The sequence below is a fragment of the Ctenocephalides felis genome, unplaced genomic scaffold (genome assembly GCF_003426905.1).
Source record: "Ctenocephalides felis isolate EL2017-DRISC unplaced genomic scaffold, ASM342690v1 CF-g0.4_SCAFFOLD_01170, whole genome shotgun sequence".
Taxonomy (NCBI): domain Eukaryota; kingdom Metazoa; phylum Arthropoda; class Insecta; order Siphonaptera; family Pulicidae; genus Ctenocephalides; species Ctenocephalides felis.
In genome coordinates, this window is record NW_020537324.1 from 70,622,511 (window position 1) to 70,648,182 (window position 25,672).

Here is a 25,672-nt window from a genome sequence, read left to right on the forward strand (position 1 = left end):
AACATATCAAATAATATTTCAAAGCAATTCTAATGAGAATTGTGCACAACAGTTCAAATAATCTATTTTGTAGGCAAATATTTGTGTTCCATCAACTCAGTTACATAAACAGCAAAAATATAAACTGTTAAATGATATATAATACCCTGATAAATAGAAGATTAACACAAGATGCATGAAATTTAATATCATTCTAGAAAAGTATACCGGGATTGATTAAAACACTGTTGCAACTCGATAGATATCCTCTGTTTTTTGAAATCATATTTCAGTGAACAAAAAAAATAATAAAATATTTAAATTTATATTAAAATTGCGCGTAATAGAAAATATTAGTCCTTTGCTTAATTATCTTTAAAACTGAACTGTTTTTTTTTTGTATATGACACAGCTATGTTTTCTAATTGTTATAGATATATTGTTTTTATTCATTAGATTTATTATTACCCTTTGCTGAATAGTTCATTTCACCACTATAAAATTATCTACATTATTATGTGTGAAAATTATGAATAAACAATAAATAATTGTTTTAAAGTTATTTCAACCTGGTCAAATATTATTTCTTTGGTCCAATAAATTGCATTAAACAAATTTAATTATGAATAAAATTGAACAGTAAATAATTTCAAACCAAAGATGCTTTTAATCACTCTAAATTTTCTAATCAAATTCCGAAATTTTAAAACCGGTTTTCTGGAAAGATTACTATAGTGCAAAAGATAATCCAGAATTACATTAACTTCAGATTTTATCTATTTACAATATAACAAACTATAAAAACCTTTAATTATAATGAAACAGTATTTACATACTGAAAGTATAAATAAAAATAAAAAATTACCCTATATTTCTTATCCACATTAACAATAAATTAAATTATTATAGTATCAAAAATCTAAGTTTACATTCATAAACATCTCATCCTCATCATCAGCCATTAATAATTCATGAGATGTTATCGTTTCATGTTTTACCTGTTCAACATTTTCTTCAATTTTAGCTTTTTTTGCTGCAGAAGTTTCCATTTCAGAATTTACTCTCTTAGTAGGAGGAAAATAACTTTTAAAGCTCTCCTTTTGTTTCTCAACAAACTATAAAAAATTTCAATAATATACTAATTTATATATAAAAACAAAAGGTTGAAAATGAATAAGTATTTAAAAAAATGTACCTTGTTTAAAACCTCTTTAGTATTAGCATCACCATAATCGTCATTGCATAAACCAATTTTCTTTAAAACTCCCTGTTTATTTTGTAGCATAGGCCAAATTATATCATCTGCTGTACCTTGTGCAATTAAATATTGGACTCGAACTTCGCCAACCTGGCCTATACGATGGGCTCTGGCTTCAGCCTGAGCCATAATCTATCAAGCAGTAACTTTATGTTATCGAATAATATAAAAGTCAAAAGCGATAATTAAAATATCACTTACACTAGGCGTCCAATGCAACTCTGCAAATATTACTAGCTGAGCTGCAGTTAATGTTATTCCTGCATTTGCTGACGTTATTGATAAAACTGCTGCTCTGCATGATTGCTTAGTTTGGAAATTCTCCACTAATTTCTTCAATAAAAATATTTTATTACTATAACATTTTTATCTAAACATTACCTACACTTACAGTACGTATTTCAGGCTTTATGTTTCCATCAATTTTAATATGATGAATTTTACAATCATTTAATAAATCACATAAAGATTCTATCATTATTTTATGATGTGCAAATACTAATATTTTTTCATCTTTCTTCTCTTCAATCAATTCTTTTATATAAGCACTAAACAGAAAACCAAAAATTATTTACAGTATATTATAGCATAATTATCAAATTCAAGTTTTAATACTAACCAAACAGCTTTGTATTTATATTTTGCAGTATCTGCAAAATATGTAAGTAAAGCGGCATGTTCATTATCACGTTTTTGCTTTGAAAATTGTTTAGCTAATAAATTTAAATCCTGTTCAACTGTTTCATTAGTAATAATATATTTTGAATCCAATTTTATAACTTCTCTATAAGAAATAAAATAATATTATTATGAATATTTGAAATAAAACAGTAAATTGTATAATTAAAACCTATTAATTTCATTTAGCTCAGGCAAAACTTGTTCTTTTGTTCTTCTGATCATAAATTTTTTATTCAATATCATATTTAATTCAGGTAAATTTGAACATCCTGAACTGTTCCAACCAAAATTTGTTTCCTTGCCATCACAGTATCTTTTACCTAGAATTTTAATTTTAAATTACTCACTTTCCAATCTTTAACAAAATTAATCTATTTTGGTAATTTGTTCTAAACTTACTATATTCTTTAAAGTTGACAAAAAATTTGTCATCCAACATACATAATTGTGTGAAAAGTTCACTTGGTCTTGAAAGAGCTGGAGTTCCAGTTAATAAAATTACACGTTTTGCTGATTTCGCTAAAACAAGTGCTGCATTTGTACATTTTGCTTTAAAATTTTTCAGTGTATGTGATTCATCCTGAATATAAAAAGAAAATTATATCAATTGTATAAAATGTAATTCTAAAAATAAGTGTGTTAATGAAATTAGTAGGTAAATGATTTTTATGTTTACATAAATAATAACTCCAAACCGATTCTTCAAACTATCCATGCATTTTTCCAACAAACTATGTGTAACAATCAATATTTTTGCATCATATATGTAATCTTTTCCTGAAGACATACAAACAATGTTGTGAATTGAAACGGAAGGCAAAAACTCTAAGCATTTTTGGTACCATGTATTCCTGTTGAAAGTAAAATAATATTAAAAACAGATTTATTTTAAAATCATTTGCAGTGACGATAATATTTTAGATAATTAAAAACCTGTATAAATAGAAAATCTTTTTATATTTGTTCACTAATTTAATGGTTATTATACCTTACTGATGCTGTAGTTGCAATTAACAAAGGCCAATCATCTTGATAATAGCTGGCAAGAGTTAACGCCTGAATAGTTTTGCCTAAACCCATTTCATCAGCAATCATACATCTACCATTTTTTTGTACTCCAAACCTGTATCACAAATAATAGAATTAAAATGCTTCTCACTTGATTACTCGCTCACTGTATTATTACCTTACACCTTCCTTTTGGAATGGATATAACTTCTCCCATAAATCTTTTTCAATTTTCGTAGGATCTACTGGAATGGTTTCTTCAGGTTTTTGTTCTAATAACTTTAAATATTCTCATCAAGGAAAATGTAAGCAACTGTTAATTATAAAAATAGTTGGCACTTACAGAAATAATGTTAAAAGGTAGACTTTCCACTGATATGTCCGGTCGTAGAAGATTCATCTTTGTCAGTAAACTTTTATAATCAGCAAATAAAAATGTCCAGCATTTCGTTTTGGGATCTAGAATTAATGTTATGAATTAATAAATTAAATTAAATTACATAATAATTATATGATAATATATTTCACAGACCATATTGTTTCGATTGAATTGATTTAAATGCATCTATAAGCTTGGCATGAAAATTTGAGGTCTTAACCTGAAATCTCGAGTCTGATATCATTGTACATGATGCTATTACTTTATTAAGATTAATTAGAGGTTTTTTATTTTGAATATTATTAAACATTATTTGTAATTGGAAATCATTAGAAAAATTATTAAAACTAATAATTTAACACTAGAGGTACTATTCGCAACTGTCATTCATTTCGAACGTCGTGCCAAGCAAATGTCAAAATGGCAATTTTTTCTTTATGTTTTCGCACAAAATTGAATAACTTAAGCTCGATGATATTGCTAATCAGACAGTCTAATTTTATGTGATAATGTTTAGCATGTTAATTGAGAAACATATTGAATTATATTTAAAGTGACAGCAAAAACGTTTTTATCATGTTATGTCAGTTTTTCGTAACGCTCCATTTAAACTTGAAACATCTGGCAACCCTCAAGTGCCTGACTTCAAGACTGTCGGCGGACCGAAATCATTTTAGTTCTCTAATCAATCCAAAATGGAGTTCGACTTCTGAGTGGTTACGGCAGAAGTTACGTAAGCACACTCCAAAAAATACTATCAGTGCTCATAAAGGATTTAATATTCTCCGTACAGTAGCTTACAGGTGAGATCAATTTAATTCAACTCAACTGGCTATACATTTTATTACAAGATGCACTCCGTAATCAATTCCACTTTGCGAACCCTGAGCAAAACAGAATCGGGTAAAATCGCATCGATTTTATCGAACAGCAGGAGTTATGCTGCCAAAGCAGCAGCCGGTGCCCAAGGCAAAGTTGTTGCCGTTATCGGTGCTGTTGTAGATGTACAATTCGAAGATAGCCTACCTCCCATCCTAAATGCTCTTGAAGTATCCAACAGAAAGCCAAGGCTCGTCCTTGAAGTAGCCCAGCATTTAGGAGAAAATACCGTCCGTACCATTGCTATGGATGGTACTGAGGGTTTGGTACGTGGTCAAGGTGTTGTTGACTGCGGATCACCCATCAGGATCCCCGTGGGAGCTGAGACATTGGGCAGGATCATGAACGTCATCGGAGAACCAATTGACGAACGTGGCCCCATTGTAACTGACAAAAGTGCAGCTATCCACGCTGAAGCCCCAGCTTTCGTTGAAATGAGTGTCGAGCAAGAAATCTTGGCTACTGGAATCAAAGTTGTCGATCTTTTGGCTCCTTATGTAAAAGGAGGAAAGATTGGTCTGTTTGGAGGTGCTGGAGTAGGAAAAACTGTATTGATTATGGAACTGATCAACAACGTAGCCAAGGCTCATGGTGGTTATTCAGTATTCGCTGGAGTTGGTGAACGTACCCGTGAAGGAAATGACTTGTACAATGAAATGATTGAAGGTGGTGTCATTTCCTTGAAAGACAAGACCTCCAAGGTAGCTCTTGTCTACGGACAGATGAATGAACCCCCAGGCGCCCGTGCCCGTGTCGCTTTGACTGGATTAACTGTAGCTGAATACTTCCGTGACCAGGAAGGACAAGACGTACTTCTTTTCATTGACAACATTTTCCGTTTCACTCAAGCCGGTTCTGAAGTATCTGCTCTGTTGGGTCGTATTCCATCCGCTGTAGGTTATCAACCCACTTTGGCCACTGACATGGGTACTATGCAGGAAAGAATTACCACCACCAAAAAGGGTTCAATTACATCAGTACAGGCCATTTATGTGCCAGCTGATGACTTGACAGATCCTGCCCCTGCCACTACATTCGCTCACTTGGACGCCACCACTGTATTGTCCCGTGCCATTGCTGAATTAGGTATCTACCCAGCTGTGGATCCTTTGGATTCTACATCCCGTATTATGGACCCCAACATCATTGGAGCTGAACATTACAACATTGCCCGTGGTGTACAGAAGATCTTACAAGATTACAAATCACTTCAAGATATCATTGCTATCTTAGGTATGGATGAATTGTCTGAAGAAGATAAACTTACCGTAGCCCGTGCCCGCAAGATCCAAAGATTCTTGTCTCAACCTTTCCAAGTTGCTGAAGTATTCACTGGTCATGCTGGAAAACTAGTACCATTAGAAGAAACCATCAAGGGCTTCACCAAGATTCTTGCAGGTGAATACGATCATCTTCCTGAAGTAGCTTTCTATATGGTAGGCCCAATTGAAGAAGTCGTACAGAAGGCTGAAAAATTAGCTAAGGAAGCATCTAATTAAATTTATAAATAAGTGTTTAATCACTGACCATTCAAAATTTTAACCTTTTTTTACATTATATAACCACACTTTATTCATTATAGTTTATATAATTTAAAACAAGTAGAAAATCCACAAACAGCATTGTGATCAGTGATTTTACTAAATAAAAAAATATAAAAAATCATTGTTTTTTTGTTATTTTAATGCTAATTAACAATTTGTTATGCAATAATTTGATTACATAATTTATTTGCAGTTGGACTAATAAAAATTTAATTCAGTGCATATTTTGGTATTTGAAGAAAATTTAGGTCAGATTTTATAGGTTAATTTCATATTTTAATCAATTCATAAATAAGTGAAATGTTTAAATTAAAAAATATTCGTAATAAACTTGTTGCAAAATGCTTAAATTTTTGCAATTTCCACATTTTATTTGGCAAAGCAAAGAATATTTCTGAACTTTTGTGTAATTACATTTTGTTAATAAATAATAAAAAAACGATCAACACATTCTTAAATAATAAAAAGCTGGAGACAAAAATTTAATTTACAAATACATAACTTTAAAGTGCTTATTTAAGTATTCAAACAGTTAGGTACATAATTTCAAAATTTGAGCATGTTTATTTAATTACCTTCAAATTAATATTTAATATAACTAAGAATAAAGATAAGTTTTAAAAATGTAAATATATTAAAAAGTAAAAACATGTTGAACACTAATGAATTTCCGAAATCGAGTACCAGATGGTACTCGAGTTGAGGAAATGCATATTTGATGTTTAATATGTTCATATATATATATATATATATATATATATATATATATATATATATATATGTGTGTGTGTGTGTGTGCGTGTGCAAGGGTTTTAACTTGACCATGGTTTTAACTTGATATCATTTTCAAATTGGCTCAAATGTGTTTAAAAAACATCACATATCACTAATTACCTTTCCCTCCTTTGTTTATTACCACCATTGCTATTTCATTTGATTCTTCACTTTTTTATACACTTTTATACATTTACTTTTCCAAACTTTTGTTTCCATGCTGTCTGATACTATAGTTCGACTTTCAGTTACCTGTTTATTTTCTACTTGTTTCAGTAATCAAACTTCTGCATTATTCTTTTTACCAGTTCTTTCAGCTCTTCTAGTTTACCTTCTTGTAAGAGGCACTCTTTTTGCAGAATGGACCCAGTTTCCTTTCCTTTTCAGAATCGTGCTCAGTAGAATTTTTTCATCTCCAACCCTTTGCAGCACTTAATTTGTAATCTTACCTGTCCACCTTATCTCCTTCAGCATAAAATTTCAGAGCTCTCCAAACTTTTGTTCAGCCTTATTTCTACCTTACTTGTCCAGGTCTCGTGGTTCTGTACAGAGCCATGCTCCAAACTAACCGGAAGCATGGAAGCAAAAGTTTGGAAAAAAGTAATAATAATAATAATATATATATATATATATATATATATATATATATACAAATGTTTTTTTCTGGTTTTCCTGTTAACATGCTGAATGATTATACACATACATAGTGTCGAAACCTATATAATAAATTGTTAGGTATTCATTCTATTTATATTCTTTCGAATATTTGGCTGCAAATAAATATTTTAACCTATTCAAAAATAAATCTTCAAAGAATCCACTTCATCTATTACTAATTTTTATAAAAATCATTCCGATTAGAAATAAAACAAGATATTTTTAATATATTAATATTTAATTAACATCATTTCGTTAAACACATTTTCATAACATATATTATTTTCTTTGAAATGTAAACGTACCTATAACAAAAATAAAATATTTTTAAAAGTAAATTGAAATCTTTTATATTAAGATAAGAATATTTAAAAATTCTCACATATCTAAAATTAAAGAGCACTGGAAATCACATTTTCAATTTCGTCAGTTCATCATACCATTACTTCCATTAAGTAGTTTTTTATTTCTATATTTATAATAGCGTCTATCTATAAACTATATTTACACAGATCTTACTCATCACTTTATTTTAATTATCGTCTCATTGTTCCATTTAAAGAAGTCATTGGACCTATTCCATTGATATAACTATATGTGGGATAAATAGGGTTCATTGGATTTTGCTGAGCAGCCCTTTGTATTGCTGAAGGATCCTGATATTGCCCCTGAGCCATATTCATAACTCCCATTTGGAGCTGTCCAGGATTGTTAATAAACCCGGCAGCTGTGTTGGCAGCAATATATCCAGCAACTCCACCGCTGGATTGTTGCGTAGCCATTCTGTACCCATTTAAGCCTCCATAGGGCGTCATTAGATTAGGATTAATTGGAACATTAGGGCTCATTCTACTTGAAGATGCTTGCATATGTTGTACAGCTACGTTAGCAGGCAAGTTTCGTGAATTTCTTCCTGAATTCTGCTGCATTGGAGGCGTTACTGTTCCCCCGAGTTGATTCATGTTCATATTGCTGCTGTAGTATTTATGATGGTACCCCGAAAGCCCAACTTGTGACTGTATATTCGGAGGTGTTGGTAAGTTTCGTGACGGCTGATTAGCTAACACTTGTCCTGGAGGAGGAGTCATTGCTCCATGTGGATGGTGATTCGGGGGCGGTGTTAAATTCATGGGTACAGGTGGCGGCGTCATCGTATTACAAGGACTGGTCTGGTTCATTTCTAATCCGTTTGCAAGCTGTTGAAGTTTAGCTAAACTGAAACTAGTATTAGCTCCAGTTTGCTCTACAGGATTGCCTTGGGGAGTAGGAGTCGCTGTCGGGGTCGGTGTCTGCGGTGCAGACGGTCCTGGTGTATGTGAATGTGGATGCGTGCCTGATTGAATATAAAAATTTGTAGCAGTGGAAACTGCACATGAAGGCGATGATCCATGCCTTTGATGTGGACTCGGCAGAGGATGCTGAGCTGTGGGAATACTACCTTGATTTGACATCCTATGTTGTATCACAGAACTCATCGGTACCGAAACATATGTACTAGCTCCTTGGCCTTGAAAACCTTGTGAACTGACCGCCATTTGCGGCATGGATATGTAATTACCTTGTGAGATCACAGCGTGCGGGTGGATAGATGTTGCATGGTGCATAGACGCTGTACCTAAATGTCCATAAGTCTGATGGGTGTGTGCAGCCATTGCAGCGTGTTGCAAATGTGCTTGCAACTGATGATGCTGATGCGAACCAACATGTGTATGCTGTTGTTGTTGCTGTTGCTGACTTACCGCACTCTGCTGTTGAGGCGTTGTTTGGATTGGCGGCGTATCCCTATGCCTCGATTGTTGGATACTAGAGTGTTGTATACTCGGCGCTGTCGATCTTATTTTAGGTGTTGTTGACCTGTTAGTATTTCTACTTTGATGCTGCACCTGTTTTCTATTTGAATTACTTCCTTGTTGAATGTGAGTTTGTGATATCGGTGGAATATGAATAGTACTATTCAAATTATGTTGAGGACTGGAAGTTGGAATATTAACTTGACTGTGCTGAATTTGCATTTGATTATGAACGCTTTGTGAACTCTGCATTGAGCAATCACTGTACTGTGTCTGATTTGTATTATGAGGTACTACTGATGGAGGCCTAACCGGTTCAACAGAATTTTGAGATGCCATATCACTGGAGATGCTAGTTGGTGATTCCAATCCTAATTGAACATCTAAATCGCAAGGCCCACCATAGTGAAGACTGTGCACTGAATTGGTAGTAGAATCTGGAGTGTAAACACCCATTGACGGTATATCTGAAGGTGTAGGAGGCGTTTGCTTTATAGAATTGCTAGGTGTGTGAGGTTGAAGACTCTCCACGCTATTATCTAACCTTGGTGTTGTATTACCGCTCCTAGCAACATCTGTTAATTCAACAACATTTTTCTGGTTATTAGCATGATTTTGAATCGAAGTGTGTGTCAAGTTTTGCATTTGGTTTGGTAAATTTTGACCAGTTAAAGTATTCTGCTGCATTTGCTGTTGGGTCAAGTTAGAACATTGAGTATTAGTATTTATGTTTTGTTTAGGCACTTCGTGGATCTTATTTGCCTCTTCTTGTTGAAGCAATTGTTTATTTTTAGATGAAGATTTAGAACTTGAACTTGTACTGTTATTAGTGGTTGATGTATTTGCTTCAATATTGCAATGCCTCGAGTTAGCTTGTTTATTTGTATCTGGTTTAATTTCTGATACCTTTTGCTCTGTTGGCTTCTTGTGATCACTTCGTGATTTATCAGATTTTGTTTCTGTCTTGTAGTTAATTTTTTCTTTCGGATACTGCGGAACTGGAACATTGCTTTGATATATATTAGGGGCAGCTAATGAGGTATATGCAAAGTTTTGAGCTATTTCATTTGTATTGTATTTGTGATGAATCTTTTGTGGTGACTTTTGATTTGGTTCTAAATGCTGAACATTGTAAGCATATTTTGGATCAAAATAAGGGTTTTTATCTGATTTCATATCCAGATACCGGTTCTGTTCCCATTGCAACCTAGCCGGATGGTCCCAGGCAGCCTGCCAGTGATATTGTGGAGCGTGAGAACCAGGATAATTTGTCATTTGATTCAAGGACGCATAATCCGGTTTCGGGAGTTCTTTTTCATATTTGAAATGTGTGAGAGATTTTTGTTCATAATGAGTACGAGATTTTTCATGTTTGCTTGGAGAAATCTTAGGTTCAGTTTTATTACCTTCATGTCGACCACTTTTTTGGGGGCTATGATCTTTTTTATGCTCTGATTTCTTATTTTCTTGACTTGCAGATTTATTATCTTGCCTCTTCTCATGTTTTTCAGGAGACTTTTTATCACACTCATCAAAACTTTTAGCATTTTTTATTAAATCACCTTTCTTCTCTTCTGATTTGCTTGGACTGGGTTCAATTTTGTCATTACAACTTTGTTCAGTCTTCTTTACGGATTGTTCTTGAACCTTCTGACAAGAATGTTGGATTACTACCTGTGATTTTGAAGTAGGTTTTTCAGGCTCTTGAATATTACTGATTTGGCTCTTCTGTTCTGTACTAACAGAAAGTGCATCTGTTTGAGATTTTGTCACATCAATAACTGATCTTTCCTTATCATCTACACTTGTGATAGATTTGTCATTTTCTTGTACAATAACACTGTCACTATTTGGCTTATCGTTTTTTGGATCAACCTCCATTGCAACTGGAATATTTGAATTTTTGATGTCATTATTGCTTTCAGTTTGTTGACTTTCTGATTGAACCACAGTTGCTGTTGACTGCGTCACATTGATGTCTTTATTTTTCTCTTCACCAGTAGGCTGTTCTTGTTTCAGCATGCCTTTATCATCAGTTTTCTCTTTGAATACTTCAAGATCTTTTTCTTCAACTTTTAAAATTTTAATTTTGTGACCATCTATTTCAGTCTCAGACTCAGAATCAGATAATATTGTAGTTTCTATATCTGCACACACATCCTGCTTAGTGGATGTGTGCTTAGTGTTAGGATTTTCTTTACAATCTGCAGTAGATTCTTTAATTTGTGTGACTTGTGGTTCATTTGGTAATGAGTTATTTTCTTGCTGTTTAGGTTCATCCTTTTCCATACCTTTTGTGTCTGAAGTGTTTTGTTTTGTGTCTTGTTGTGGTTCACTATTTGATGCTGTAGATATTTCTTCTTCTTTTCTTAGTTTTGGACTCGGCTCTTCAATTTTTTCAACTTCTTCTGCTGTTATTTCTTCAGACTTTTCTTTAGCTTTATCTGGACAAGTTTCTGAAATTTGTTGAATGGTTTCCGGATTTGATTTATCACTAGGATTTTCATTAACTTCAACTGTATTATTAGTAGGATCCGGTTTAGCATTTGAAGTCGCAGTATCAGAAATACTTTCCGAACTCTTATTTTCAACAATGGTCTGGGGTTCATCCAACTTATTGTCGATAATTTTGTTCTTTGGTGACTTTTCACTTGCAACAAAATCATTTCTTGAAGAAGTAGAAGCTACTGATCGTATTACATCAGACACTACTATTATCTTGTCTTTCTTTGGTGACTTCATATCTTTCTCATCTTCAAACTCATCATCTGCCTCAGCAGAGCTATCCTCACTCTTTGAATTGGACTCTAGATGTATAGTACGATGCCTTGGTTTGGAAATTCTTTCATGCTTCTTCTTAACATGAGATTCTCTTGGTTTCGCATCTGGAGATGCGTCTTTCACAGGTTTTGAACTCTTCTCAATAATACTTTCTTTAACTTCAACATTATCCGTTGCTGTATCTTTCTCAGTATTACTACAAGCAGTTTGTGATTCCTCAGCTGTGGAATCCTTGGTTTTAACAGTCTCTTCTTTTTGTTTAAATATTTCAGGTAAAGTAGTTTGACGTTTACCAGCAGATACTTCAGTTGATAAATGTTTCTTACTTTTTCTACCCCGTTTTCGGCCAACCTTAATTTTCGGCGTCTTTGACTGTTCTTCTTCAAGATCATGAACAGGATTTTGTGGTGAAAGTTTAGGTGCGCTAAAATCTTCGTCCAGTTCTGGATTAAGATCTGCTTCTCTTTTGAGCTCTGGCATTGGAGAATCTGAATTGCTTTCAATCTCAGAATTTAATTTTAAGCGCTTCTCTCTGCGTTCTGACCACCTCTCTCCTCTAGGTCTTGAACTTTTGACAATTGAAGCTTTGCGTATTCTTCTCCTAAACTCTTTCGATACTTCCAATTGATCAGACTGGGTATCTGACTCAAAATCGTAAGTCTTGAGACTTGGTTTTCGTTCGTTCTCTACTTTTTCACACATAGATTTACTTCTGCACGTTCTAAGCATTGGTTTAGTTTCTTCAACTTTGGATTCAGCAGTTAGTTTTGAGTTGCCACTGGAAGCAAAACGTGAACGACGCCTATCGTCAGATTTAACTTTCTTAACAGGTTCAGAATCAATTTTGTTAGATTCTGATAATTTTCTTTTGAGAACTGTTTCATTGGCTTTTGCATCAGATTTCTTGATATCTGCATATGTGGTTTCATCGTATTTACTGGGTCGGATACGTTTACGTCCAGAGGAAGTCAATTCTATCTCCTTTTCTTTCTCATAATCCTTTTCAATTTCAGTTTCTGTTACAGCTTTATCAGAAGCTTCAGCTTCTAACATCTTCTTAGATTTGCGACCGCGTCTACCTTTAACTTTCACTTGTTCTACAGGTTTTTCTTCGACTATTTCTTCAACAGGTTCCTTGATATCTTTTTCATCATCACTATTTTCTTGCGGATTTTTATCACCCGATGTATCCAAATCAGAATCTGATCGAAATGGATTCACAGTGGGTGTAATCAACGGTGTCCATCTTAGGCACTCAGGATCTATGTGTATTCTGGTTTTAGATTTGCTAACACGATCGGCATGTGCGGCAACTTTATCCCAATCAATGTTAGCATATACTTTCACAACTCCGTCTTTAGATCCAATCCTGGAAATAGAACAATGTGATAATTAAATGTATGATTCAAGTGCAAAAAGTATGCGATTATACAGTGGTATACTGACAACTAGGGTATGCAATACCGATGAAAAATTTCAATACCGGTATTTCGGTAATTTTTCATTTTAAAACCGGAATACCGGTAAATTACCGGTATTTTTATTATCTTAAACAAACGTAAACAAAATGGAAAGTTACTAGTACAAGTATAAAAAAATGTACATACAACTACAACTATATTCAACTAAACAATAAAAACAATAAAATAAAGCAATATATTTATTTTTTTAAATAATAATTTAACAAAATTATATCCAATTTAAATAATTCATTATCACTATCGAGTATATTGAGTTTTTTTCACCAAAAACAAATTTATGAGTAAGAAAGACCAAAAACTCAGAAAAGATCATATTACATTATTATAATAAACTGTATTGTCTGTATCCGATGTGTTAAATTAGCATAATCTCCAAAAATAATTTTTCTACACTAATTTAAGATCAGATACTTTGTCGAGATAAATAATAAGTTACTATAATTGTTGAGTATTGTTAATTAAAACAATGTGATGCTTCTATAACATTTTCGAACTTCGAAACGTTTTCGAAAAATAATATTTTATAATTGTAATAAAAAGCAAGAATATTTAGTAATTATCATAATTATTGTGTATAAAGTTAAAAAAAAATAAAGATTACGCAGGGGTAAACTGTATGATATAAAATATTTTGGCGCAAATATCACTTAAAAAACTGTTACATTTATACATAAGATGAAACAAACATCGTTATCTATCAGTCCAATTCTATTTATTGTAACACAACATGAAGCCCTTTGAGAAGCAATAAATATTCAGATTAATGACGATCTAAGATAATATTTGACATTTGTTTATCCTATAGAATCACTTGAAGATATAGCTGTTTATGCGATTATGGAATTTGAAGATAAATTTGTTCCGAGAAATTTAAACTTTAATGTATTATGTATCAAATAGCGCTTATGTAAAAATACCGAAAATGCCGGTATTTTTGGAGTAAATACCGGTAAAAATACCGCCGGTATACCGGTAAACCGGTATTGTATTCCCTACTGACAACTGTAGTTCTATAAAAACAAACCTGACAAAACCAAGTAGCTGTAAAGCTAAAGCCACATCGGGGCTGTACATTCCAGTTTCTTTGCATATTGCACCGACAGAAAGTTGTTCATCCCTATGCACATTCAAATATTCTAAAATTACACTTTTCCAATAAGCATAGTATGAAACTCTTCCCAAATCAGATAATGGTTTTTCAGGAGTACCAGGTTGGCCTTCTTCCTTGGATAATAAATAACCTGAAAATTAGAATGATTTATTATAAAATGTATCAAATATGCATCTAGGCAGTCATAAGTAAAATACTTACTAAAATGAATTAAAAATCGACCAAAACCTTGCCTCTGATACTGAGGCATTGTCATAATACAAGAAACATTATATTTTTGCTGACAATGTTTCTCTTTACTAAAATATCCTACAAGGTGATAGCCTTTCTTGTCATATTTTGTGAGGACATAAAACAAGAATGGTTCTACATCATAATACAATGTCTTGTGGTCCAAAAATAACTTTGCTAGTAGACATAAATTTTGACAATATATCTTATTTACATTGCCATCCACTTCAAATACTGATATTTCATTGCATCTGTATATTTCTGTCCCTGGTGGGTTTCGCCAAGCACATTTGTCCTGATGACGTTCCAGAACAGCCTTACTTTTTGTGTACTTAAGACAAAATTCGCAGAGAAATAATTTGGGCAATCTGTAAATAAAATGAAATCATAAAAAAAAATCAAACTAGCTGTAAGTGGAATTCTGTCTTAAGGCAATTAGGGCATCGTGCCTTAAGGCAAATTGCTGGAACTTCCCGTACCAAAAATTATTATTTTTTTTAAAAACGATTAACATTTTTGAAAAAAATTACTTCGAAAAAATAAGATTTTTGAGAAACTATAAATTTGACAAAAAATTACTTTTTTTTTGAAAATTAAATTGAAAGAAAAAATATTTAAAAATTTTTTTTTTTAAATCTTTTTTTTTGAAAAAAAAATGTTTTCTTTATTTTGACATATGTTGGAAGATCTGAACTTTTTTTCAAAGCAATCGTACTGCTTTAAATGCATAGAGACAAAATATAAAGCGCGTAAGCGCCGCGTCGCTGTCTAACGGGTAAACATTGGTACGGAACCCATAGAAATGTAAACAAAATTTATAGTTATTGTTAAAATCTCTATAAAATATCTGATAATTTGATGTGCATATGTCTATTGATCATTTTTGACCGCCAAATGGCATTTTTTTTTTACTTTTTTCGTTATATCTCCGAAACCGCTAAACCTGCCCTTATAAAAATTTGATCAAATCTTCATCTTGTCAATACAAGTAAAATGTTTTTTGAATTATTAAAATCGGACGCTCCGTTCTATTAAAAACTGAGGTACCGTTTTTGGCACTTTTTGCCCCATATCTTCGGAACGGCTAGACCTACCTCCGCCAAAAACTAATCAGCACGCCTCCCTATCAATACGGATCGAATGTATTTTAAATTATTCAAATTGCTTCATCCGTGTTCCCGAAATCGTCGACGAAAATTTGTATCCGCACACACATACATACTACGCACACACACACACACACACACACACATACATCCATTTTTTCTAAGGTATGCCAAAATATTCAGAAACCTCTGAACGGTAAAGATATATAAAAATTTTCATTTTCGATTTTTTTGCGATTACTATAACTTACCCTACGGGAAGTTAATAAGATTGTTACATTTCAAAATTGTAAACTAAATTAGTTATAAGGCATTATTCTATACCTGGCATATTCTTGTGGAAAAGGACTGGAGTACCAAGTTTCAATTTCATATTGTCCAAATTCAATAGCTGCTGGGCATCTTTGTTGAGCAATAATAGCTGCTGATGGAGGACTTAAGACACCTAGCTGTGCATTACCACCAAGAGGTGTTGAGACGAGCAAATTTTGTGGGATCAACGATTGAGTGTTTCCTAACAAAGCCCTTTCGCGTGTTTCTTTGAAAAGATCGATATCTTTCTGGGTTACACCTGGAGGCATTGGTGGTGCATTATCTGCAATTTGGTAAATAACAGTTAAGAATATGAGATGGTAGAATTAAAATATATGATTACGAATACATGATGAAATGTACAGCAGGAAGTCAAATGAAAGCTTTTTTAAAACTATAACGTAAGTAATTAAAAATGACTATTATAATTTGAATTATTAAGTTATTAAGGGCGTATTTTGGTCCAGTATTTTTTCAAAATCGATTTTGATTTTTTCGCATATTTTCAAAGTTTAAGTTTTCAAGAGGATTATTCAAAATTTGAATTATTTTCGGTAATATAGCCCTTTAACCATGACAATCCTCTCTGTTTTCTCCAAAACTTTAAACGCGCTTTTCTCAAAACTTCGTCTTTTTCGATACTATACCCACGATTTTTTAACTTCTAATGCACCGGTTTAATTCAAATTTTTACAGTTTTATTTATAAACTTCTCTTTAGTATCTGAACTTCTCATCCCCAAATTCAATGATTACTATTTAAAAAAAAACAAGAATTTAAAAAAAATGGATTTTGTTCATTAGACAGTCGCTATTTTGCAAAAACAAAAAAAAAATTTTAACTTGTCCGAAGTTCATACAATTGTGATTAATAACAAAAACTTTATGACTACATATTATTAATTTTCATTAATTTATGTTCTCAAAATATTAATTAATAACTTATAAAAAAAACAGTAAAAATATTGTTTTACGGCCTTTAAAAAATTGCATAAAATTCATCCCTCTAGACCGCCTTAAGCAAATTTTAAAAAACAAAAAAAATGTTATCACAAAATTGTTATAAATTAAATAATTCTCAAAACATTAATTATTAGCTTGTAAAAAAAATACAGTAAAAATATTGTCTTACGGACTTTAAAAAATCGTACAAAATTCATCCCTCTAGACCAGAATACCCCCTTAAGCAATTGTTTGAAAAACAAAAAAAATGTTATTACAAAATTGTTATAAATTAAATTAATACATATCATTACATATAATTTTCCATAGATAATGTTTTGTGATTAGCATTGTGGATTAGTATATATATTCTTTTAAATAAAATATAAAAAGTTTATCTGTACATTGTTTTTAAAATGATAAAAAAGCAGGGAAGTGGTGTGTGGTCCACATTGACGTAGCTCCCTATTTCATGCAATATATGATTGAACAAATTTACATTTCACAAATATATTTAATCTACAAATCACCAGTATTTAGTCAGACCAATATCTTCTACACATTACTTTTTAAGCAATTTTTATATTATTATTATCATCTTAAAACAAAGTAACAACAACTATACAAACAATCAGTCCAATAATTATTTTGAAATAATGTATAGTATTATGTAAACAGGTTCTAGCAATCAGACAGATAAATAATCTGTAAAATGGAAAACAACATGGACAGCCGCTCATACAAAAAATGCACATTTTGATGAATGGAATTGAAAAAGTTTTCCCTGTCTTTTCCATTTGATTTCTGTACCACACACCACCACATAACATGCTAGGATTGAGAGAGAGCGAGAGGATGATTTTTGGTTTAGGAAGTTACTGAAAGTTATAATAAAATTTAGTTTAAAAAACTATTGAACATACAGTAAAATATAAAATTGAATTCTATATAAATAGATTATTTAAATTCATAATACAGTAATTTCTTAAAAATAAATAATTGCATATAAATTGATAAAACAACTATATTATTATGTGCAGACGAGTAAATCACTTCGAACCCTTATTGATAATAGGATTTTGGTAACTCCTAATTATGAATCTAGTTATTGGTATTTACTTTACTTGACTTAACAATTTCTAAATTCAATCTTATATTTTCCATATGAAATAGATTTTTAAGGTTACAGTAACATTAGGAAAATGGTGTAATATTAGAGATTAAAGGATCAGGAATGCGTAGTGTTATGAGAAAAGCGAGTGTATTCTACATAAAAAAAAATTAATGCTTAAATTTAGGAAATCATTAGATATTTAGGGATCTATTTTTACAAACAACCTCAGTTTGATTTTTATTAAAGCGATGTATACATTGTGTTTGAACTAATAATCTATTTAAGTAGAAATTATAAGTCAAAAATAATATCTTCATGATAACGTAAAAATATCAATACAATATATATATAATGTAGTAATACCCTGACATACGAGTGTTTGAGATATGAGCCGCCAAAGGAGTGTTTGGTTGCTTCGACAAACGAGCAGAATTCGAGAGCTTTTATGAGTTTTGAACAAATAAGAGTTGTTTCAAAAAATATTAATGACAAAATGAAAATATAAAATATTCGTCAGGTGTAACAATGATTTTTCTACCATAGAAATATTTTGGCTTTTCTATGATTGTAAATTATTTTATGATAAGTCATTTCAATTATTAACTTCCCGTATGGTAAACTATAGTAATCGAAAAAAAAATCGAAAATGAAATTTTTTATATAAATTTACGTTTCAAAGGTTTTTGAACATTTTGGCATACCTTAGAAAAAATGGATGTATATGTATGTGTGCCATTTGGCGGTCAAAAATGATCATTAGACATATACGCATCAAATTATCAGATATTTTATGGGGATTTTAATAATATGTATAATTTTGTTTACATTTCTATGGGTTCCGATTGCTTTGGAAATAAGTTCAAAATTTCCAAAATATTTCAAAATAAAAAAAAAATTGAAGTCTTTTTCCATAAAAGTCGATTTTTTTCAAAAATTTTAAATTTCTCAAAAATCTAATTTTTTCAAAGTATAAAAAAAAATTTATTCTTTTCTGAAAAATTTAAGTTTTGGTACGGGAAGTTCCAGCAATTTGCCTTAAGGCACGATGCCATGCACCACTAGTTTATTTTTATAACCATGAGTCCGAAGTAAAGGGCCGTGTCTCTTGAATTATATAATGAAATTGTTGAAAAATATGAGGATGTACGAGTGTAATACATCATATATATGTGATGTGATTAAAAAAGAGTTTTTAAAGGATATAACTCATGCTAAGAGCATCACAATAATTCATAAGCAACTTTCTAAGCTCTAAAAGTTTGTAGATAAAAACCCCTCCAAAGCCAGAAAAAAATAATAATTAAATTAGTAAATGGTGAAATTAATTTTAATATTTAAAAATATAATAAAAATCGCAGCGCTGGGACGTAATAGCATTTCAATGTATTTATACGAAAAAAAAAATGTTTCGAGACACGAGCGATTCGACATAAAAACGTGGTTACGGCACGAATTAAACTCGTAAGTCGGGGCACTACTGTATATATGTACGATTTCCACTTTCTGAATTTCCATATATCACAGACGATTAAAATCAATCACAACGTATGAACGTAATAGCAATGTAAAACATATAAATGTGTTTAGTATGTTTGCAAAAATAGAAGGAAAGATGAACCAATAACTGAGACTATCATTATAAAGATAAATGTGAGTACAACCATTGCGATTTTATTCCTTGGAGGATTATATAAAATATTTAAATATTTATCATTTACATAGCAAGTAAAAAATGTAATCAAATTTATCAATGATAATCTAAAATGTTGGTTCGTAGTACGGAAATAGGGGATCTTAAGATAGCAGTATATTTTGTGGTTGGGTTCGTAACCTGATCTTACCCGTCTGATTGCTGAACGGCTGCGAAAACCGCAACGAGAATTTTTTTTGATTTGCTTCTGTGTTAAATTGACACTTATTATTCGATCTTAAGTCATCTACATCAGTATTGAAATTATTAAAACCTATTCCAAAACTAATATTTTGAAAACTAATGTTGCTTAGAGAACTAGAAGTCATGCCACCAAAATTCAAATCTGATTTGATTAACGATCTATGGTCATGTTCATGCTGTTTTGAGTTTACTGCTGTCTTCACCAAATAAGACGGGCTCATATAAGAATTGTTTGAAGGCTTATCTAAAATATTATCATTAAGTTTGGTTATTGTGGATGATATATTTTTAAAAACGCTGTTCTTTTCTTTGTTAGCTATAGAATTATCAACAACTGCATTTGATGTTTCCCCATATCTTCTTAAAACTGTGGATAATGAGGAATTACATGATGATTCAAAACTATTCAATTCAGATGTTTTGACATCGGGCAATCTTTTCGAATCGTTAGCAGAAGTTTGCTTTTCAACCAATTTTGTAAATGCATAGTTTTTATAAGTGCTTCGGGTTTCTTTCAAAATTTCCTTAGGCTCTGTTATGTTTGAACATGCATCAATAGTTTTTCGTCGCCGTTTTTCGGAATAGTCTGGAGATTGACCTTTTCTAGACCTAGAAAGTTTTGGTGTTGTAAAAAGATGTGATAAGCCATCGAAAAGACCTCTTAGCTGTCCAGCTCCAGGCTTGCATTTTTCCAAATTTGTGTTTTGATTTGAAATAGATGACTGTTTTTCAAATAATGACTGACTTTTACTAGTTATCGCAGTTTCTGGAAATGTGCCAAAGGTTCTTTCATAATTATTTGAAATGAATACGCTGGCGTGCCGTTTTGCTTCAGCAGCGAATCCCCACAATGACTCCTTCTTTTCACTAACTTGATTACTAAATGCACCAAATAATCCGCTATTACTATATATACTTTTATTCTTACCTACATTATTATTATCAAACGTACTAAATACGTTGGAGTTTTTGATTTGTACATTAACGTTACTTTTCATTTGTGACATTTCATTCACTTTAGAATTAATTGGATCTGCTTTATGGCTCAAACTATCACTATCTGAATCATCAGATGAACTTGTACTATTGCTTCTAGACTCTGAGCTAGAAGAAGATGAACATTCGGAACTATCTGAACTACCAGAAGCAAAAGAACTACTGTCAGAACTTGATTCCATATTGGTCATGTTCATTTTTGAACTCTTTTTATGCTTCTCCAAAGTAGTTTTAATACTTTTGCTCTCTGTCCGCCTGGGTTTATTGCTTTTTTGATAGCTATCGATATTTACTTTATTCGTGAACGTTTCTTGCTTCACTATCACTTTGTTATCTTTACAAACTATATGCCTTATGTTACTTTTGATGATTTTACTATGTGATGTTATAGTTTCATCATCAGAACTATCACTGGTATCACTGAGATGTAGGTCTTGACTCAATATTCTACATTCAGTTTTAGATCTTTTATCACTGGAACTAGTTGTTTTCGTTAGATTCCTATCCGCCGGGGATAGGGTGTTCATATGATCTACATTTGAACCTATACTGTTTAACTTAGCTAAATCCCTCATCCTAACTCCTGAACTATGGCTACCACCTAACCTATCATCTAAATCTGATCTGGCCCTATCGCTACTCTTAGATTTACTTCGTCTTTTTCCCGAACTAAGCGCGCACAACCTAAAAAATTTTTGTTTTTCTTTAGACAAGACTTGGTCTGACTTTTGCAATTGTGAATGACAAGCATCTGCAGAGTTGTATTCTGAATTGCTATTGTACTGGTGATCTGATTCGCCCCTCAAATGAATGTTGCTCGGAATCCGAGGCACCCTAGGTATATTACTTTCACAAACTGATGTATCGTTCTCGGGCTCACTGGACACGATCTTATTGGCGCCGCTGGTGGGAGTAGAAAACCGACCCTTGCGCGAACCTTTCGGGGTCGAGTTTATATCTCGACCTTGCCTGGAAATAGAATCCACCAATAAATTGATTATATTTTTTAATAAAAAAATTATACATTTATTTAAAAATATAAGGAGCCACTTCGCTCGTTAATTCAATTGCATAGTTCAAATTAAAATTATGCATTTTAAATATACCCAGAAATCAACGTCAAGTCGACACGGGGCAACAATTCATAGTTTAAATAAAAAGTCTCAATTCTTGGAAACCTGTGGTAATTGTATCATTCTTTAAGACTATGGTCCTAGAATTGTTATTAACGGTTAAGAATCCAAAGTTTAAACTAGTTGGTATTAGTATTTTGCCTTAAGGCAAGTTACATGAACTTCCCGACATGTGTAAATAATCGACTTAATCAATAAAATATAAATTAATTTATGAGTGGTATTCGAAGTTGATTTATTACACATTGAAAATCGAACAAGTCAACCCGGTCGGAGTATTGTTTGAAAGCAAATTTTCAAAAATCAATAATTTTTACAATTAAGCCAAGATTTTGTGGGACTTTAATAGTTTAGTATGTTCATTAAGACCAAGTACTTTATCTACTTCATTTTAAGTATTTTAACAAACGTCAAAAAAACTACTAATTTTCTCAAACTTTGATGAATTTTTAAATTTCAGTAAGTTCTGTAAGACCATGATATCAAAAATAGTTCCATAAAAATGGGCTTAAATTTTTTTACAGCAGTTAATTACGAGAAAACGGCTCAGTAAATTTTCATCTAAAACTAATCAGTATCATTCCCAACTAATATCTTTCGAACAGTTTTTTGAATTTTCAAAATCGATTCAGAATTGCGGGTTAAAACGTGGACCACTTTTCGGCGATTTACAAAGAAACGGCTCGGCCGATCGTCGCACAAAACTGACAAACAATCAAGGTCCATCAAATGGCTTTTAAATTTTTGAAATCGGTCTAGCCGTTTTTGAAAAAATGTCGATTTACGGCAAAAAATCTGTTCACATACACACACACACATACTTTTTCCAAATTTGATCTCATTCGATTCAGGATGGCTTGAAACGTCGTGGAAACATAAAATTAGCGAATCGAATTTTTTGATGAAAACATAAACTCCCCTTTAGAAAGTTAATTAATCAAGATTAATCACAATAACCGAAACATGATCACAGTTTCATCAAAGCTCAAAGTTACATTTAAAAACTTTGAGTTTTCGAACTACTACTACTTAATTTTTTCATGATTGTTTAATACTATCGTCTCGTTTCGGCTTGATTTTGAGTTCTGGGACACCCTGCATATTCAAAAATTTTGAGATATTACTAAAACCAGCCTCCAAAAAGAAACTATTATCACAAACTAATAATTTTGAATCAAAATTATTAGTTTGTGATAATAATCAGTTTCTTTTTGGAGCCTGGTTGTAGCAATATTTCAAAGTAAGATATGTATATGTAGCAAAAAAAATAATAGCCATAAGTAGCTTCTTACTGAGCTTAACCATTGGTTCACATTTAATTCAGTTTAAATCTGCATCTTTTTACCTTATTGCACGTGAATCCATTTTATCACGACATTTCGTTCCTTTCCTCCGACTACTACTTAGTCCCAATACAGGCGTCGATGTCTGACTCCGTTTCGGAGTTTCATGGTGGGAAAGGCAATGGCGGCACCTGTATTAAATTGAAATAGATACTTATATTCTCTAATTCTATTATTTACATTACTTCAATTATCTGTCCAATAAATTACCTCCAGGGGCATTTCGGTTTTTTCTCGGCAGGCGGATCCAAGCATGCTATGTGGAAGTTCCGTTCGCAAGAGCAACATCCAAGAAGGCACGGAGAGACATCAGTTTCTGAACATGCTGCGCATTGCGAGCAATCTTCACAGAACCACTTGCCACCCTAGTAAAAGAATTATAGTTAAACTCTTATTTCCTGGTACTTATTTTGTGAAAATGGTGCCAATTCATTAGTATATACAGTAGAATCCGATTAGTATGACACCGGATATATTGACAACCGCTTATTATGACGTAATCGCACTAGGAAGTTTGGTTTCCATACAAAATTCTTTAAAAAAACAGCTGTCTAGTCGGATATATTGACATCGCTTACATTGACATGTCGCTTATAATGACCCATTTTTGCAAAAAATTATGTCCAATTATAATGACCGGCATGATTTTACATGATGTGGCCAAGTCTACGAAAGCAATTGCTATGTCTTTTATGCACAATAGCACTAGGAATTGTTTTTACCATAAAATTATGTAAAGAAGTCAATCAAAAATTACTGATTACTTACATTAAAAAATCACATTTGTATGTTTATGGATAGGGTAGACCAATTATTAATGGTCCACCACGGATATCTCGTGAACAAACAAAATTAGATTTTTTTCAACAAAAATATTTGATAGTACAAGGCAAAAATGTATAAATTCATAACCAGCCATCACTTTTATTCTTATGACTTTGCTATCAGAAGATAAGCAGCACATGAGGGGATAAAAAGGACCAGCAGAACCTTTACTTTGGCAAAGGTGTAAGCAATGAAATAGTAAAGTTTAAAAAAAAGCAATTTTACAAGAAATTAATTAAATAAATTGTTATTCCGGCTCGTCTGATGAATATTTCTGACCAATAGCAGATCAATGTAATATACTGTGTTATCTTTGTAACAAATGTACCCACAGAATTAATATTTTTAATAGAAGAAATTGCATTTGTTTTCTCCCTGGTTGTCCCACTTTACCCCGTATGTGAGGTAAAATGGATCAGATACCAAATTTAAAAAAAATAGTAAAAAAAAAATAATATTTATATAATTAGGAATTATGTGAAATTTTTTCTGTACATAGTTCGATAGATGCTTGCTTGATGTGTGTCATGTGTTGCAAGGTTGTTCATTGGGTTTAAACAGTATAATTACTGAAAGTCAAATTGGACCTTAGTGCCCCGCCCTACCCTATGTCAATTTTAATTTATATTAAATTTTAATACGTGTCATTTTTATTTTTAATTAAAATATATGTATAGGCTTTTCTTTTAAATTACTGAAACATGTAACATATTTAAATATTAAAAAGTTTTTCTTCAGTATGCTTTATATGACAACCGGTTAGTATGACGAAATTTCGGCGTCCCTTCGATGTCATACTAAGCGGATTCTACTGTATATTTAAATATTTGTGTCTATCTACCTTTTCGAGAAGACTAGATAGTTCAGATCCTTTCCACGCACAGGACAGATGGACTGAAGCAGAACACCCAGAGCAGCGGCTGAGGGCTTCAGGGACTCCTTTAGGATTCTTCGCCTCTGTGCCGAGACACTGCGAGCAGATCGACGCTGCAACTGTAGGTGTCGCTTGCAAAGCCTACAAAAAATAAAAACAAAATAAATAAAATGCATTTTTCAATACACAAAAAAACCTAATTATAAAGAGCCCAAATTTCAAAAAAAATTAAAAAATTACAGTTATAGAACATTCACAATAAACGAGGAAAAATCCTAAAGCTAAGCAAGATGACATCGATATCATCTACGCTGTTATTACTTTTTTTTTAATAAATACATACGAAAATGACCGAATTAAATTATATATTAATTATATTCTAAGGTATATAATCACCAACTATGTGAAAACAATAATTTGAATCCAAAATAACCTTTATTGGTACTAAATTTAAAACAGCATTCTTGCATTACAAAAGGCCAGGTGCACGGTGCTTGTATGAATGATACGAGTATAATGCAACGCGGCTCAAAAACACCAGATGTCGATAGACGAGTATAAAACGATCTACCAATTTATTT

At 32.1% G+C, this 25,672-nt stretch overlaps 3 protein-coding genes across 3 annotated transcripts in view; 1 reads left to right on the forward strand and 2 right to left on the reverse strand.

Moving 5' to 3' along the window:
* Positions 1-851: 851 nt before the first annotated feature.
* Positions 852-3,647, reverse strand: LOC113365769 (SWI/SNF-related matrix-associated actin-dependent regulator of chromatin subfamily A-like protein 1). The gene is made up of 12 exons (XM_026607312.1): positions 3,459-3,647; positions 3,270-3,385; positions 3,105-3,205; positions 2,907-3,041; positions 2,595-2,769; positions 2,318-2,498; positions 2,088-2,238; positions 1,857-2,021; positions 1,629-1,785; positions 1,439-1,570; positions 1,175-1,369; positions 852-1,094 (listed from the first exon to the last, which is right to left on the reverse strand). Exons 1-12 carry the CDS (start codon positions 3,613-3,615, stop codon positions 891-893), a joined length of 1,869 nt encoding a protein of 622 aa, XP_026463097.1. The 5' UTR covers positions 3,616-3,647; the 3' UTR covers positions 852-890.
* Positions 3,648-3,976: 329 nt separating this feature from the next.
* On the forward strand, positions 3,977-5,846 carry LOC113365770 (ATP synthase subunit beta, mitochondrial). The gene has a single exon (XM_026607313.1). The coding sequence runs from the start codon at positions 4,157-4,159 to the stop codon at positions 5,681-5,683; it is 1,527 nt and encodes a 508-aa protein (XP_026463098.1). The 5' UTR covers positions 3,977-4,156; the 3' UTR covers positions 5,684-5,846.
* Positions 5,847-7,587: 1,741 nt separating this feature from the next.
* Positions 7,588-25,672, reverse strand: part of LOC113368039 (histone acetyltransferase KAT6A-like) — a 114,313-nt gene continuing 96,228 nt past the window's right edge. The window contains exons 2-9 of the mRNA XM_026609602.1: positions 25,059-25,232; positions 23,603-23,757; positions 23,395-23,523; positions 19,868-21,885; positions 15,984-16,254; positions 14,524-14,921; positions 14,236-14,452; positions 7,588-13,099 (exon numbers count right to left, since the gene is read on the reverse strand). Coding sequence (XP_026465387.1) covers positions 7,696-13,099; positions 14,236-14,452; positions 14,524-14,921; positions 15,984-16,254; positions 19,868-21,885; positions 23,395-23,523; positions 23,603-23,757; positions 25,059-25,232 — 8,766 coding nt within the window. The 3' untranslated portion in view covers positions 7,588-7,695. The remainder of the gene's footprint in view (positions 13,100-14,235; positions 14,453-14,523; positions 14,922-15,983; positions 16,255-19,867; positions 21,886-23,394; positions 23,524-23,602; positions 23,758-25,058; positions 25,233-25,672) is intronic.